Source organism: Podarcis muralis, chromosome 1, assembly GCF_964188315.1.
Source record: "Podarcis muralis chromosome 1, rPodMur119.hap1.1, whole genome shotgun sequence".
In the NCBI taxonomy this organism is placed as follows: Eukaryota; Metazoa; Chordata; class Lepidosauria; order Squamata; family Lacertidae; genus Podarcis; species Podarcis muralis.
This window is the reverse complement of record NC_135655.1, coordinates 105515186-105530964: the sequence shown is the minus strand read 5'-3', so window position 1 is coordinate 105530964 and position 15779 is coordinate 105515186. Positions and strand designations below refer to the sequence as shown.

At 39.0% G+C, this 15779-nt stretch overlaps 2 protein-coding genes across 9 annotated transcripts in view; one reads left to right on the top strand and one right to left on the bottom strand.

The window, feature by feature from the left end:
* Positions 1-7134, top strand: part of WDSUB1 (WD repeat, sterile alpha motif and U-box domain containing 1) — a 28063-nt gene extending 20929 nt beyond the window's left edge. For all 5 annotated transcript variants that reach the window (XM_028746591.2, XM_028746547.2, XM_028746582.2 and 2 more), the window contains 2 exons: positions 1722-1862; positions 5283-7134. In XM_028746591.2, coding sequence (XP_028602424.2) covers positions 1722-1862; positions 5283-5461 — 320 coding nt within the window. In that variant the 3' untranslated portion in view covers positions 5462-7134. The remainder of the gene's footprint in view (positions 1-1721; positions 1863-5282) is intronic.
* Positions 6615-15779, bottom strand: part of TANC1 (tetratricopeptide repeat, ankyrin repeat and coiled-coil containing 1) — a 127335-nt gene continuing 118170 nt past the window's right edge. For all 4 annotated transcript variants that reach the window (XM_028746495.2, XM_028746515.2, XM_028746534.2 and 1 more), the window contains 8 exons: positions 15305-15438; positions 14650-14773; positions 14223-14398; positions 12447-12579; positions 11601-11692; positions 10211-10357; positions 9778-9878; positions 6615-9209 (listed from right to left, as the gene is read on the bottom strand). In XM_028746495.2, coding sequence (XP_028602328.2) covers positions 7787-9209; positions 9778-9878; positions 10211-10357; positions 11601-11692; positions 12447-12579; positions 14223-14398; positions 14650-14773; positions 15305-15438 — 2330 coding nt within the window. In that variant the 3' untranslated portion in view covers positions 6615-7786. The remainder of the gene's footprint in view (positions 9210-9777; positions 9879-10210; positions 10358-11600; positions 11693-12446; positions 12580-14222; positions 14399-14649; positions 14774-15304; positions 15439-15779) is intronic.

Sequence of the window (15779 nt, the reverse complement as noted above, 5' to 3'; positions counted from 1 at the left end):
AGTGGTTTACAAAACAACAACAATGTAATATAGACAGCCATAAGCATTAGGCAGTCTCTAGTGGTGTTTGGAAATTAGCAGAGTTGTGCAGACCAGCTGCCTCCTGGCTTCATGGTAGAACAGGACACATGCTGCTGTCTCAGGTGCTCCCTGAGCTCATCTAATGACAAAATGCTGTGGAGAAACTAAAAGCTAAAATTTACGTGTAGTCTAACCTGCCTAGAAGGTGCACCATATTAGCTTAGTTAACTTTATAAGAAAAAGTATATACCGCTTGTAAGAAAAAACTCTTAAGTGGTTTACAAAAATATTAAGCATTACATATCTGTTTTAAACTATTTAACAAGAATTCTAAAGATGTTCAAAAGATTATTAAAATCAACAGTATATAGAGATAAAACATGTGTAACTTCTACATGTTTGGCTAGGCTCGTCCTGTTACATTAGTTTTTTCTTTCTTAATTGAAAAGGTGACCAGCAGATGGTTTACATAGCATTTCATTAGTCTGTTTGATTGTTTTTGACACTTCTTTGGAACAATTTTTTATTACCATGCAAATAGAACCAGCCTCTCTTCTAAGCTAATTGCCATGTAACTACATAAACATTAGTTAAATTGGGACAGCAAAGGCCATGGAAATAAAGTACAGGATTTTCATATTCATTCAAATTCAATGTGGTTACACATTAGAATTAAGGAAAGGTATGTTAATACACCCACCAGCCACTATCTCTACCACCTCTTACCTGTTATTTTCTTTCTAAAACATCACTAGAATATCAATTCCTGTACAAACATAGTTAATGAGTCCAGCTGCTCTTCTTTTGCACATGTGAAGGAGAATCCACATAGAAAGTAATAAAAGGTTCTAATAATAATGATGGGTGGGGCATCTAAGCAGTTTGGGAGTTCGTTAATAGTTTGCTGACTGAATTCTGAGCATTGCTAATGAGTTGCAATGACAACTTTGAAACAGGCTTGTTTTTTATTTGCTTGAATACTGTCGAAGTTGACTGCAATGTGATTTAAAAGGCTCTCCTGTCTGGTTCTTCACTGGATATTGGTTGAAAATAGTGTTATGTTGCTGCAGTATCTACATTCACTCTTACAATATTTCAGCAATAAATCATCTGGGGGGTGTGTCTTATTTTCCCATCTGCAAGTAGCCTTTTAGTCTTTGCAGTTACATTATTCCCCTACAATTAATTTATGGGAACATGAGGTGCATCAGAGAATGACAGAAAAAGAGAACTCCAGCCTACCCCTACCCTATCCTTACTCTGTAGTCTCAGGACATCTTTAAAGACTATACAAGAGCAGCATCTGGGCCATTCTTCTAATATACCATAATGTTTGAAGGGGCAATGTTTGCCCAGGTATCACAATTGGTACATTTAGAGTTTTTCAGTGTTACAGAAAAAGAAGAGATGAACTTATACCAGAAGTGCTCCATGGCATTTGTGGAAAGAACACTTACAATTTGAATTGTAATACAACAAAATACAATTAAAAGCATACAGCATCTAGCACAGTGCATTGCAATTGCTATGACAGGCAGAAAAATAATTAAATTGTTCACCAGTGATTTTAAAGTGATCCAGGGGGCAAAAAGTTTGGGAACCACTGCTTTATGCAATATATGCATAAGGTAAGCATTTTCAAGTTTGATTGTGGCACCAAGAAGACTCTAAAGTGGTCATTATTGTGAATTCCTTTCCAGAATCGCTAGGTCTTCGCAGTAAAGTATTGCGTAACATTGAGGAGCTGAGGACTGAAATGAAAACTGCCTGTTTGGGTATCCCTGATGAATTCCTATGTCCCATAACAAGGGAGCTTATGAGAGAGCCAGTCATTGCTGCAGGTAGGTGTGATGAAAGTGATTTATATGTTTTTATTATTTCAGTTCAGATAAAAAGGCTCAGGTATTAATAATTTATCTTTATGATATAAAACTACTCAGGAAACTTTTAGTGCTCAATATTTTTATAGCACTGCCCCAAACAGCAAGGGAAACCTTTCCTCTGGTAAATACAGCAAAGTCTTGCATGCAGGCTCTTTATGGCTTTGCATAGTCCCTGTGCCCAAGAATGCCATTTTATCTACACCGTCTAGTGGAGTTGTTCAGATGGTCAACAGCTTGCTGGATACAGACATGTCACAGGGACACTGCCATTTTGTCTGTTTTTGCCATCTACTTTCCAGACAAAATGGCAGCCCCAATGAGTTATCCAGAGGCTGGGTTTTGGTTTTGCAACTAAACATTTATGATTATATGCAACAAGGCGTATCTTAAAATGTTTCAGAGAATTCATTGCTGTGAAGTTTATAGTAACAAAACAATTGTAGAGCTGCATGTGAAATTGAAAAAAAGGAATAATGTGCCAGTACAACTCCCTACAGAACACAATTGCTCTCATTTGAATGGACATCATATAACGATATTTGGGAATAATGGGACAGAAAATAAGACATTTACTCTTCTGTTACAAAGTCTAGTTCACAAACTTCAGCTGCATTCCCATATCCACTTGTTTGGAGTGTTATTGAGCCCAATTGGACTCGCTTCTGAGTCGACCTATAGAGAATTGCACTATAGTGAGTGCATATGCTTGATTATTCTTGTGCTGCTGTAAGGTTGCAATTTGATCACTGGTAGATCTTGATGGCTGAAAGAGGTTGTTAGTAATATACAGTGGTACCTTGGGTTACAGACGCTTCAGGTCACAGCTACTTCTGGGGAGCAAAATTAGCTACTGTAAGTGCTTCAGAGCAGTATATTTCATGGTATCTTGCAATGTTTTATGAATTATCACTTTGCTCTCAGCTACAAACAAAGCAAAGAAGAACAGTGGCAATAGTTTTGTTGCCCTCCCCCCCCCCAAAAAAAAAAGTAGTTGTGGGAAATAAAGGTATAGAAGTGAAGCAGGCTGCTGCTGTTTGAAAGCATAGATGTGAACTCTTCCATACATGCCTGCTTTCCCCATTGTCACCTTTCATTTCTCACACAATGGGAAATACTCACTGTCACAAAATGCATTAGATATTACAGTAAATGTTTGATTAATATTTTAGTGCCTCTTACTTTTTCTCACTTTGATATCAATCTTATGCTGGAAAGTGCTAAATGCAAATATTGTGATTCATTTCTTCCTCTTATTTCAAAAAGGAAGAGGTAAAGGCAACCAGCACACATTTTTTGATGAGTGCTCAGCGAATGTCCAAATAAAACTATGTTCATGTCATGCTTCTGGGGAAAGTGTATGCGACTTAAGCAGAAGTAAACAATGGCTTTTACAATAAAATGGCAATGCATACATTTTTTTTTTTAAAGCAACAGTATTGAATGAGGGCTATTAAAATGCAGATTGTCAATGGCAATTTACTGCCTAGTCACGTCACTGTTTCGGTGCTTCTGTTTTATACATGAAAGGCAATGGGCACAAGGGACCTTGCATAGCAGCTCTGATGATTCTTTTGACAGCTTTGTGATGAATTTTGGGAAACCAATTTTAAAGCTCATATTAAAATAAGTAATATAATAGATGTGCATAGAATCCCAGCTTTCATTCAGCAAATGTTTGGAGAAGGTTGGTGGGAGACTATTTTTCTCTACCAACAGAAAACAGTGTTCAGTCTTATCATAGGGGTTACAATTAAAATAAAAAGATGAGTGCAATTGCAATCATGGTTCAGGCAACATAAACTATGGGTGTAAATGTATCTAGTTATTGATCTTATAAAATAGCATTCATATGGCTTTGTAGTATAGTGTCTCATATGCAACCACCTATACAGTGGTACCTCAGGTTAAGTACTTAATTTGTTCTGGAGGTCCGTTCTAAACCTGAAACTGTTCTTAACCTCAGATACCACTTTAGCTAATGGGGCCTCCCGCTGCCACCGCCGTGCAATTTCTATTCTTATCGTGAAGCAAAGTTCTTAACCTGAGGTACTATTTCTGGGTTAGCGGAGTCTGCAACCTGAAGCGTCTGTAACCCGAGGTACCACTGTAGTTGAGACAATAGAAAGGGGGCAAGAATAAGGACTGGGGTCCACTTTACAAGAATTGTGACTTGGAGAAGTATTTGCAAAAACATCAGAGTTGCAAAGAGCTCCAGTGCCATATTGAATGTACATGCTGTGGTGATTTCAAGTGTGCCTCTGCCTAATGTTGGAAATACGGTTGAGGGAGTTCTGTATTCATGCTTACATTGTTTACAGTAGCCAACACGGTTCCCTCCCAATGCTGGGAACAACAGCTTCCATCATCCCTCTCCCTGATGACTGGTCATGCTGTCTGATGCTGTTCTTGGTCGATTGTGTGATCCAGTTCGATCACGCCCCCCCCCCAAAGCTCAACAACTTTGGTCAATCCAGTGGGTAGATCACTGCCAGTGTTTTTATAGTGGTGGTAGATCGCAGTCTCTTTGAAGCTGGACATCCCTGGTGTACAACAATCTGGAGGGTACAATATTGGCAATCTCATTTACTGTATGTTCAAGCAGATAGACCCAAGTGTCGTTTTCACTGCAGGAAATAGCTTCCAATGTTCATACAGTAACAACCACGGGCTCCAACTAGCCCAGGATACTCTACTGCAGAGGTGGAGAATTATCAGCCTGCAGGGCTTCCCTATTAGCTCTTTCCCTGCAGTAATTAAGATTTGATTTTTTAAAACCTCTGTGGGTGTGAATGGAAGCTTTGTAAGGCCTGTTGCTGGGGGTTGTAGTTGGGGGAAGATCATCTCTTGCCTTCCTTATGTTCTCCAATACTGCTACAAAACCCCCTTCCTGTGCAGCAATTGACTTGGAAGAAAGCCTTCCACTGAAAGCCTAATTGCTATGTGAGGATTGCAGCTTCCCTCCATATGCACTACCACCTTGCCCACAAAGATCACCCTTCTGGTACTTAAGCTTGAAAAAAGTTCTGATGCTTTTTTAAAAAAGTGTAATTCCTGCATGAGGAGAGGCAAGAATCTGGATGCATGTGAGGGTTGGCCCTGGCCACTGCAGGCATGCAGTCCCTGAATGGTGAGCCAAATTGTAATGCAGCCCCCTTGTGCTGAAAAGGGAAAAGGGATTTTCTCCAGTCTTCTGCAACTGGCAGCTCTCCAAGGTTTTGGGCACCAACCTTGCCCAGCTCAATTACATATCGGCCTTTTAACTCTGTATCTGCCAAGGCAATTTTCTAGAATGTCTTTAAGGTGTGTTTTTGTGTGTGTGTGTTTTTTTTAGGGCATGCATATACCCTTTTCCAGTAAAGTCTGTAATTCTCTTTTCAGACGGCTATTCCTATGAGAAGGAAGCAATGGAAAAGTGGATCACTGAAAAAAGGCATTCCAGTCCCATGACAAATCTCCCTCTTCAGAGACTTATACTTACCCCAAACAGAACTTTGAAAATGGCTATCAATCGCTGGTTGGAAACTCAGCCAAAATATAATGAAAAACAGTCTCCCTAAACAGTATGATTGTTCTTTCAAATAAGTGGGAATGAAGCGAAGGTAGGTGAATACAACAGTAAACATCTTTGTGCTGTGGTCTCTCACTGTACCTCTGTATAAATTCAGCCCCTTGATTGAATCTGATCAGAATTCAAGTTGCTACCTAACATGATTTATACTTGCATCTATAAGTTATGTTTTTTATGTTAAGCATGATCAAGTTAAAGTTGAAATTTTATGTATTTATGTAGTAACTTCCATTGATACTTAATGACATGCATGTGGGACATCCACATGCACAGCATTGCGTGTCCCATTAATTTCAGTAGGAGAGCCAAGCATATGCTGGATTATGTTCAATAATAAATTAAATATAATTTAGAAATTATGCTGCTGCAACAATTAAGTATTTCATTTTGGGGCCTAATGAGAATTATTGGAAGAAATTTTTTAAATGACCTTTCATAGGCTCTTGTCTATATCATTTAAAAATATGTAAAGAACTTTGTCAACAAAAGTTTAATTTTGGAGCATACAGCTAAGTATACTGAGCACTGTAGGGCTTAGTATAAAGGATGAAAAGGCTGAAGAGTTTGCATGCCCTGATTAGATGTGGCATGGGTACTGGTCAGCAGTGAATGGCAGGATCACTTTGGCTAGGAGCCAACATTGACATCATGCTTCCTTAATTAGCAGTTGACTATTATATTCAGTGAAGCATGGTCCAAGAACTAAATGGCAAACTTCTCAAACTAAGGCTAATTAAATAAGCACATCATCTTCTGTGCTATTTTGTACAATTCTGATGTTCGTAAATACTCCAAGGGGCTTGAAGATGCAGCCATGTGTATGTAGTAGGTACCCAGTGAGGACTTCTGGAGAGCCAGCATTGTTAACAGTAGTATTTGGACATGTCAATAACTTTTTATGATATACCTTTGGTGCAGAGAGGTACCCATAGAATAAGGGTGTATAGTCTTCAGATGCTGTTGCACTCCAACTCCCATGATCCTTGACTGTTTAGCCATGCTGACTGTAGATGATGGAACATTTGGAGGGTCAGGTGGTTTCCTACCAAAACCTTATTGAAGTTGCATTAGTGATGACTGACTGGCACAACAGCAGGAGAAGGTAGATCACTGAAAGGGTATGTATACTACCCAACCAGAAATTATATTAATAGTCTTTTATTTCATATGGGAAAATACAGTAGCTGTGCAAAAAAATAGATCTACAGAACAAGAGAATAAAATAAGATTGTACAAATACCAAGATAAACAATAAATAAGCTAGAGTAGAGAATAACAATTCATTTTTTAAATTGCGAGTTTTTTAAAAAATCACACAAGAATGCTGTTATAATGTACCTACATACTGTACACATGGAAATCACTGTTAAAGGGCAACAGAATACTCCAAGCTTGTATAACTCCAACCTCACAGGAATGTCCTTACAAACTACCCATCTTGAAAACATCCTTGAAATTGAAAAGAAAGCTTTTCCACTGTGAAACACTGAGGAAAGTATTAGATGTCGTTCCTATAAAGTAAATGCACATGCTTATACTCCTCAGACATTTGTTGAGTGTTCTGTAAAAACGCTAGCAAAGCTTGTATTCCTCTTTATCCTCCATCTTGTACTGACATAGCACCTCAAAAGGTGTTTGAATAAACTATGTAAAGTGCTGTTATATGTTGTTAACATGTCATAATTATATACTCAGTGCAATAACCAGGATGTTGGACAAAATTCATGCAAAATATCCTGTAATTTACCTCCTAAATTGCAGTAATGAAAGTCAACCTCAGTTGCACATTGGCTGCTGAATGATTTGCACAGAGGTGATAGGTTTACACCTGAATCCTTATGAAACTGGAATACTACTACTAAATCTTCCTGATAAAGAACATTCATGGACAGATTTGGATGTTCTGTGGATCCCACCACCTTGCAGGAATTAATTCATTTCAAGCAGTAACAGATATACATGGCTGTACAAAATAATTGTATTTGCCTTTCTCAAAAGGACTCAGCTTGATTTACTGACCAGTCTAGTTAAGCAGGCAAGCCTGTTTAAATCCTCTCTTAGAAAAAACATATTCTCCTACATAAACAAATAGCTTCTTAACTCTATGGTGGCCACTCATCTCTTGATTAATAGTCACAGGCATGCTGTGGACAGTCTTAGCGTTAAAGAAGTGGCTGGATGATCTGGTTTCTGTTATGCACCCTGTAAAATATTAGTGATTAATATCAGTAACTTATATGCTACTATGCACTAAGTTTAACAACCAGGGAGATGGTGCATCACTATTAGTTTGTAATAAAATGGCTAACATTATTCAGACATTAGATTCTACGAAAGATCGCTTTGGCTTTGTAGAAGTCACGTGACTCAAATGAATGTCTTTATTAAGCTGAGTGTGCTGTTTAGAGAGAACTTCCTGGTACAAATGAGCCACAGGCTTACCTATCCTGCTATCTTGTGAGCAGGCAGATGCTTGGCACTGTAGTTCCTCTAGTTCTTTAGGCTGAGTTCCGTTCTGGATGCTCTCTCCTGGTATTGAAGAGCAAGCTGCAGGATTGCCATAGCTGCCTGCATGTTTGGCAGAGAACTGCTCACAGCTCAAAGTCAGTGTAGTTCCAGCACTTTTCAGGAACCCTTCTGCAGCTTGGCCATGCCAACTGCGATTTGATAGGTTCATCTGCTGCTGCTGCTGTTGCTGCTGCTGCTGGAACCGCACAGTTTTATCCATGATCCCCATGAAGGGAGTATTCCGAGGCCTATGTTCTGCTGTTCCACTCTGACATTGACTACCTTTGCTTTCCTTGAGCCGACTATCTGGACTTTGCCCTTTTACACTCTCGCAGAAGCTGCTGCTTGAGGACAGGCTGCTTGTTGAGCTGGAAGCTACCATGCTAACAGAAAGCAGACCAGGACAGATGGGGTTTTGCTGCCTTAACTCACCAGTTCCTTGAGATTGTAATGGACCTATGTTTTCGATGTTTGCAGGAGTGTGGACAGCTAGCCTCTCATGCGTTTTGGACTTGCTCATGAAGGAATGAGGCGATCCTTTATCACTATGCTGCAAGTAGGGAACCTGGACTGCTGTCGGTCTTTCACTGAATACTGCTGAGCTGTTATTGCCCGTGGTGATATTTGCTGATAGCGTACTTGTCCCATCCAAATGCTGGCTTTTATTGTAGCTTGGATTTGTGAGGTGCCTGGAGGTCACAGGGCTTGGAGGAAGATATTGAAGAGGCTGAGTCTTTGTGCTGGACTGACTAGATCCAGTTCTTGCCACAGACTGGACGGAATTCAGGTGCTGGCTGGTTTTTACTATCTGTGCTTGTTTTGTGGGCTGCATAGTTAAGCCAGGCTCTCTCAGGAATTTACTGCCTGCTCTGTTTGGAGGGGATATGGGTCTAAATTTCTGCTGGCTGCCTTCCTGAGAGTTTCTGCTGCTTGATGTATTAGCCTGGGAAAGTGGCAGCCTCTGCCCAGACGGACCAGGATCGTCTTCATGCAAAAGTTCCTCCTCTTCTATCTCTTCCAGACTGAAGTGATCCTGAACAAGAGCTTCCCCCTCATTGTCAGAGTCATTGCTCGGTTGGGCTGGCAGAGGACACTGCTGTTTTTGTTGCTGTGTTCTCTGGAGCTGTTTGCACTCCTCTTCAACTCGAGCTAGCAGCCTCTTTATTTCTTGGTTTCCAGGGCACAACTTTATAGCTTCTCGCAAGTCACCAAGGGCTGCATGAAATTGCCTAAGAAGTTGGGGAGGAACCAAACACAAAAAATTTCTCTATAAAATATTGCCTTTGGGGGAAAGCAGTATAGATGACAAAAATGCAAAAACTGTTTTTAGCAGAACTAAATGTGGTTACTTCGTGGCCCTAGCTGGAGGACTGCTCCCTTTCCTCTTTTTTAGCACACTTGCAAGCAATCTGATGTGAGGGGAAGGAACTGAATTTAAGCTGAACACCATAGACAAAGTGCCTGTCACAATAATTGTTCCCAGTTCTGCTCTTGTGGAATGATACTTGTTTGTGGCATTTTTACCAAAAAACACCACCTTATGCAAAATTATCCTATTCCCGCCCCCCCCCCATTCTATCCAAAATTAGTGTTTAGATAATCGTGAGGTTACCCCCCCCCAAACAGAGATAATCATTTAATAAATATCAATATTTGTCCTACAACTGCAAACCCATTCCTGGTATCCTACAAGACTGCAGTTTCCATTACCATAAATATAAGCATATTGATTATGCAATTATCATAAAGAGAATATTACTATGAAATAAACTGTTGCTGCATAGCAACCGTCGGTACCTGCTGTTCCTCTTGGCTCTTGCTCTAGCATAATACGCTTCATAGGATGTGGGTTTGAGATCAAGTGCCTTGGTAGCAAACTCCTCTGCCATGCCAAAATCCTGCCGGAATAACCATATTGCAATGAAACATTACAGTGCAGAAGAACTGCCTGGCCATTTCACTTTTGCACTGGGCAAGAGAGTCCTCATGGTATCATCCTAATCAAATTTCTGCTAACTGCTCTTGAAATTTGTACTGCTGACATGTTTTGATGATGTGTAGTATTCACATCACTTTTAAAAAAAGTTTAGTCATGATAGCACACACTGACTGAAAGGCTATGCAAGCACTCTTTAGCAGATCTATTCACCTAAAATTGGTATCATCAATTTTTCCTACAGTCTCCATGTAGTCAGTCACAATGCATAAAAACTTGGACAAAAGAACTTACATTTGTTTTTCTGCGGCACCTTGAGAGGTTTAGATATAAGGAAACTCTGAGCTCATTGAAAGCTTTCATTTCTTCTCCAAAACTCTCTCGAGGAAACTTTCGTAAGGCATACTGGTACCGCTGTGCTGCCTCTTTCATCTTCCCTTTCTGCAGGGTGAAGAGCATAGAAGTGTGACAATTTGATTCTTAAATGTTGCTTTCAAATGAAAAATAAACTGACTTGTTAACAGATGCTGCTGGTGAGAAGATTAACAAACTTGAATGTTGGATTTCATGGTTAAAAAAAAAAAAAAAGAAGAGCAACATTTTATTCAGCTATTTCCCTATGTTAGATCCGGCTCTTCTTTTGCCAATAGGACCTGCCCCTCCTGCCATAGCATATACAATGCATAACAGTTTCTTGAACTGGGACTTGGTGTGGAATGTATATCCTGGATACTAATCGTTTACTAGTTAATAATAAAACCTAGTGCCTGACTCTGTGTAAGCAAAGATTTGCCACATCACATATATGGACCATGAGGGATATAGGTAAATGTATTATTGCAGAAGATACTAGCATAGTGTTCTGGTTTTTCATGAAATTTACCTCATGCCACAGATTTATTTCTTTACAGTTTAGACAGTGTCCTGTCTTGCACATTACTATTAAATAGCAGTAATACACAATCCCCTAATGTGCAACTTCCCAGTAAGATAATGTCAGAAACTACTTGGAATAAAATTTAAAGGAACTGTGGAAGTTTAGTTATTTAATGTCTCTACTCAGAAGTAAGTCCTACTAAGTTCCAAGAGTTAGATCCAACAAAGTTGCCCTGTTCACACAGGAATTTCCACTTCTGCAACAGAACTCAGTGCATAATTGTCCCCAGTAAAGAGCCACAAATCAGTAGCTTTATAGACATTGAGTAAGTTAGGGGGTTCATGTGAATGTGTGTATGGACAGGAACTGGTAACAAGAGCTAAACCTGAGAGGAAGTGTCAGGGATAGCATACAGTATTCCCTTTCTTATTATTATAGTCTAGAACATTATGTTCTGTGGTGTGCACCTGAACAATTGTGGCGGTATCACTGCAGACACCACTACATGAACAACCATTACAGCAAGCAACTCTGTTCTACTTACACATGAAAGTTTGTTTTCTTTATTTACACCCTGCCTTTCCTACATTCAGGATGATTTACAAATACAAATTATCATTTGCCCAAGATTACAATCATAAGCACACTTACATAAGAGTAATTACCTTCCCTACATTTAAGTAAGCATGCATGGAACTGTGCTGCAAGAGTAGTTTGGCACCTGAAGCACTGGTATCTGCCATCATGCAACAGTTCATAAAAAACTCAAATTCTTAAGGTTATAAGCAAAAGCAAGGATCCACTTACTTTGTACATCATGTTTCCTTCCTCAATTAGCTTTTGTAGTAGGATAATCAAAATATCAGGTTTCGAAGTAGCCATGGCCCATGCTGCATTTCCTGGAATTAGAAGGGTTAACATTTAGTGTTATACTGGACTCTTCAAATGATATTTAGCTGTGAACAACCAGATAGTTAATGATTTCGACTGAATTTCTCTTCTGTAACAGTGTCACTTAAATATAAATCAGTATTTATTGTGGCAGCACCTACACTTTGGAACTCCCTGCCTATTGATGCCAGGCAGTTGCCTTCACTACACTCTTTATGGTGCCTGCTAGAAATATTTTTGTTTAGACAAGCCTACCCAGATATGTAGAAGGTTGATTTGTGTTTTTAGTTTATTGAGGATTTTAATTTTTTAAAATGTTTTAAATAGTTGCTTTTAACTATTTTACTGATCATTTTATTGTCTTATTTTTATAAACCACTGTTAGGTTTTTTAACAATCAAGTAGCACATAAAATTCAGAAAATAAATAAATACATATTGTTTGTTTTTTAATAACGTGGAAGGATTTGTATATTGAAAGGTGAGCTATAAACAAGTGCAATAGAAAAATATTCTGTCTACGCTATAGCTGTTAATATTTCAACATCTCTAAGTAAGCTTAAATTACTACAATTTTAAATAAAAACCAGTTTTGCTGGAAAATGTCAATGTTTTTAGATGGCCATTTTTATTAGCACTAAAATGAATTTATATATTATTAGGATACAATGGGACTTTTAATGTGGTGGTTTAAGAGTCAGCAATTGTTTTCTTCCCAAATAAAACCATTCTATTTGGCCCGTACAAGTTATTTTCCACTAACCTAATTTGGCTCCTTTTCGAAGCAGTGTGACCACCACTGATGTATTTCGACATCCAATTGCTCTGTCCAATGGGCGCATCCCACTATTGTCAACATGTTCAATCACTGCACCCTTCTCAACCAAATACTGCACCTATAAATGATCAAACACAGAGAAATTACATTTAAAAATAAAAAACGTGTTTGTGGCAGTGGCTGCAACACACCAGGAACTTCTCTTGCACAAGCTCTACTGCAATAATACACCCTTGAACTGCTCTTATTTTCCAGCTGATGCAGACGTTCCTAATGGATTATGTCCATTCGTATACCATCAATGTTTAAAGGCTTTTAGTGCAGCTCTTGAAATAAAAACAGCAAGAAAACACCACCTTCAAAGATATGCACAAATTCATACAGCTCAAGTTAGTTTCTGAAATCTGGGAAATCTAGTACAGTTAACCTATAAAGGAACCTTTCAGAATGGGGGGGGCTCCTGCTTGGCCCCTTGGCAGTTGTGCTGTGTATGGCAGAGTGCCCATTTCCAGCTGTGGCCATTCCTAAATAGAAATAGTCTGGTTGCAGAGATCCACGCTTTAGTAACTTCCCACTTAGATTTTTGCTGTTAGTGCAAAATGCAACCACTTAGGTTTTAGTTTTGACATCAAAAGGCCACATACTTCCAGCTCTTAAAGATATGCACTGATAATTCCTTTGCCATCAAGCCAGATTCAAGGTTTGGTTTTCGCATATAAAGCATTAGCATTCCAGCTGTGCAACACACTTGCTGCCAAAAATAGCCTAGTGTTAATACCGTACAACTTCAGGTGCCGGATGAAGACTGTTCCTATGTTAAAAGTTTTTTGGGTTTTTTTAGGTTGTAATGCTGGGACTACATAGTGGGAAACAGGTTCTTGGTGTGATAATTCAATATTTCCTTAGTATGGGTCTCACATGTTTAGCATTTTTCACATTATGATTTTAATTATCCCAACAAGTGACATTCTAGTGCAATTTAAATGGAGGCCGTTGGGAATCTATTCATTAAGTTGTAAGTGAGCACATGTGAGACGACTACAATGAAAATTATTGCTTATATAAGGTGCAAGGTAAGCCCAACTGACGGATCCTGTTCTACTTTGAGACAGAATTCATTTATAAAAGCTTTTAACACTTAAACTAAAGATTTCTTACATTTCAAATTATATTAATACTTATCAGTGCTGAAACATCCCTTTACATCTCACAAATCTTGTTCCGAGTCACAGCAGACTAATATAATTTATTAACACTAAGCAGTGTTTTTTTGTGACAGTACTCAGTGATACTGAGCAACATCCTTCCTCTCCCCCCCCGCCCCCCTGCCCTGAGCAGCCATTTTGTGCTGGCACTCACAGTTAAGAGTTCCGGCACCTCATCATTTACCAAGAAAGTAAGGCAGTAGAAAAAGCCATATGCTAGATTTTGATAAATTAAAAAAAAATCCATGGTGAAAGATTTTAGACTTTGACCAAGCATTGGATATGTTTGTTTAATAGAAACTATTTAGAATCAAAAGGATCCCCCACAGACACTTTCTACACAGTGAAGAAGAACAGATACCCAGCATTAGATATCTCTTACATTAAAAAAAAAAAGTAGTTTTTTCTTGGTGAATCATTTCTAGTATCGCTCTCAAGTGCATGAAAAAGGGAGCTAGTTTGCTTAATTAGCATTCTAGTTGGCAAGATCTCAATGCTCTGGCTTAGTTTCAGAATGTGAAAGCTTATAGCAAGCCCAGTATTTGACTTGACTTACAATATCTGAGTCTCCATAGAAAGCTGCTAAATCCAAGGGGGTTCTTCCATTCTTGTCCGTCTGGTCTATTGTGGCATCTTTCTCAACCAAATACTGGACCACACTCTTGTGTCCTTTGAGGCAAGCCCAACTCAATGCTGTCAGGCCCTCCTTGTCCAGCAATGAAATGTCTGCACCTAAAACACAAACCAAAAATAGGTTATTTTGAAGGGGGAGACTTAAATATGCCCCACGTTAAGCCAAAAATTAAACACAGTGAAAAATTATTGAACTTTCTCTTCAATACTATTGAGATGATGTAACTCATAAAACTTGCATCAAGACACTTTCAATGTTGAGCTGTCAGGCTCATTTATCTATCTTAAAAGGCATGAAAAGTGAATAGGGCAAGTTAAAAGAAAAAATTCTTGAACAGTGTGTTCGTTACCTTTGGAGATAAGAAATTCAACAGTGCTCAGATGTCCTTCACAAGAAGCTACCATGAGTGGTGTCCTGCCTTGCTTGTCACTTAAATTTATATCAGCTCCCTTTTCCAGCAGAAGTTTTGCAATCTGAAAAAAGTATATTCCCATCAGAGTACTGTAAAGTCACAACCTTAGAATAAATAATGGCAATATGTAACCTGATCCTTACAAGAGCAATTCACACTTTGACCATACTCCATACCCAAGTCCCAATAACTGCAGGAGAATGCTTGTGGAGCGTAAAACACATAGCTTCCTGGTTCTTTAGATTAATCTGTTTGGCTTTAACAGAGCAGCACTCAAGTCAGTACCATATCTTTATTTGATCAACAAGACTCCTCACTGGGCCACTGTTTTCATAAGCAAATGCCCTAGGGATTAATAGCCTTTTCAAAACAGTTCAAAAGCGTCTGTTGCCATCTAAAGCAGAGATGGCGAACATGTGGTATTTTAGATGTCGTTGGGACTACAGTTCCTATTATCCCTATCAGCCATGCTGTCTGGGTCTTACGGGACTTAGAATCCCACAACATCTGGAGGCCTGCATGTTAGAGAAGTGTCCTTCATTTAACAAATTAAGCTGAAACTGGCCATTTTAATCATAAAGTTTCATCCCACCTGCCAATGTCCCTGACGCACAGCACAAAAAAGGGGAGGGATCCCTCTCCTATTAGTTCTCATTACTAGAGCACCATGTTGAAGTAATAGTTCACATGCTTCCAGCTTTCCTCTCCCAGCAGCAGCAGTCAAAGCTAAAAGAAATAAAAGGTTTTAGTTTATCAGATTTAAAGAGAAAACAAGTTTGAGAGAAGACATTAAGCTAAAAGCATTCTATGCATTCCTCCCGAGAGTTATCAGCAGTTAGTCCAACAACCAATAAATGTTTCCTCTTGTACAAAAAAACCCCCTTGTATTCTCAGATACTAACATTCATTAAAATGAGATGGTACTGGATACTCAAAATTTTCCTACAGAGTCAAGAATGGCAAGGCGTCCTTTTAAGAATGTAAGAATAGCTCTTTTGGATCAGACCAAAGGACCATCGAGCATCCTTTTTTGCCACTGCCCAGGGCCACATGCCAGAGCAATGAAT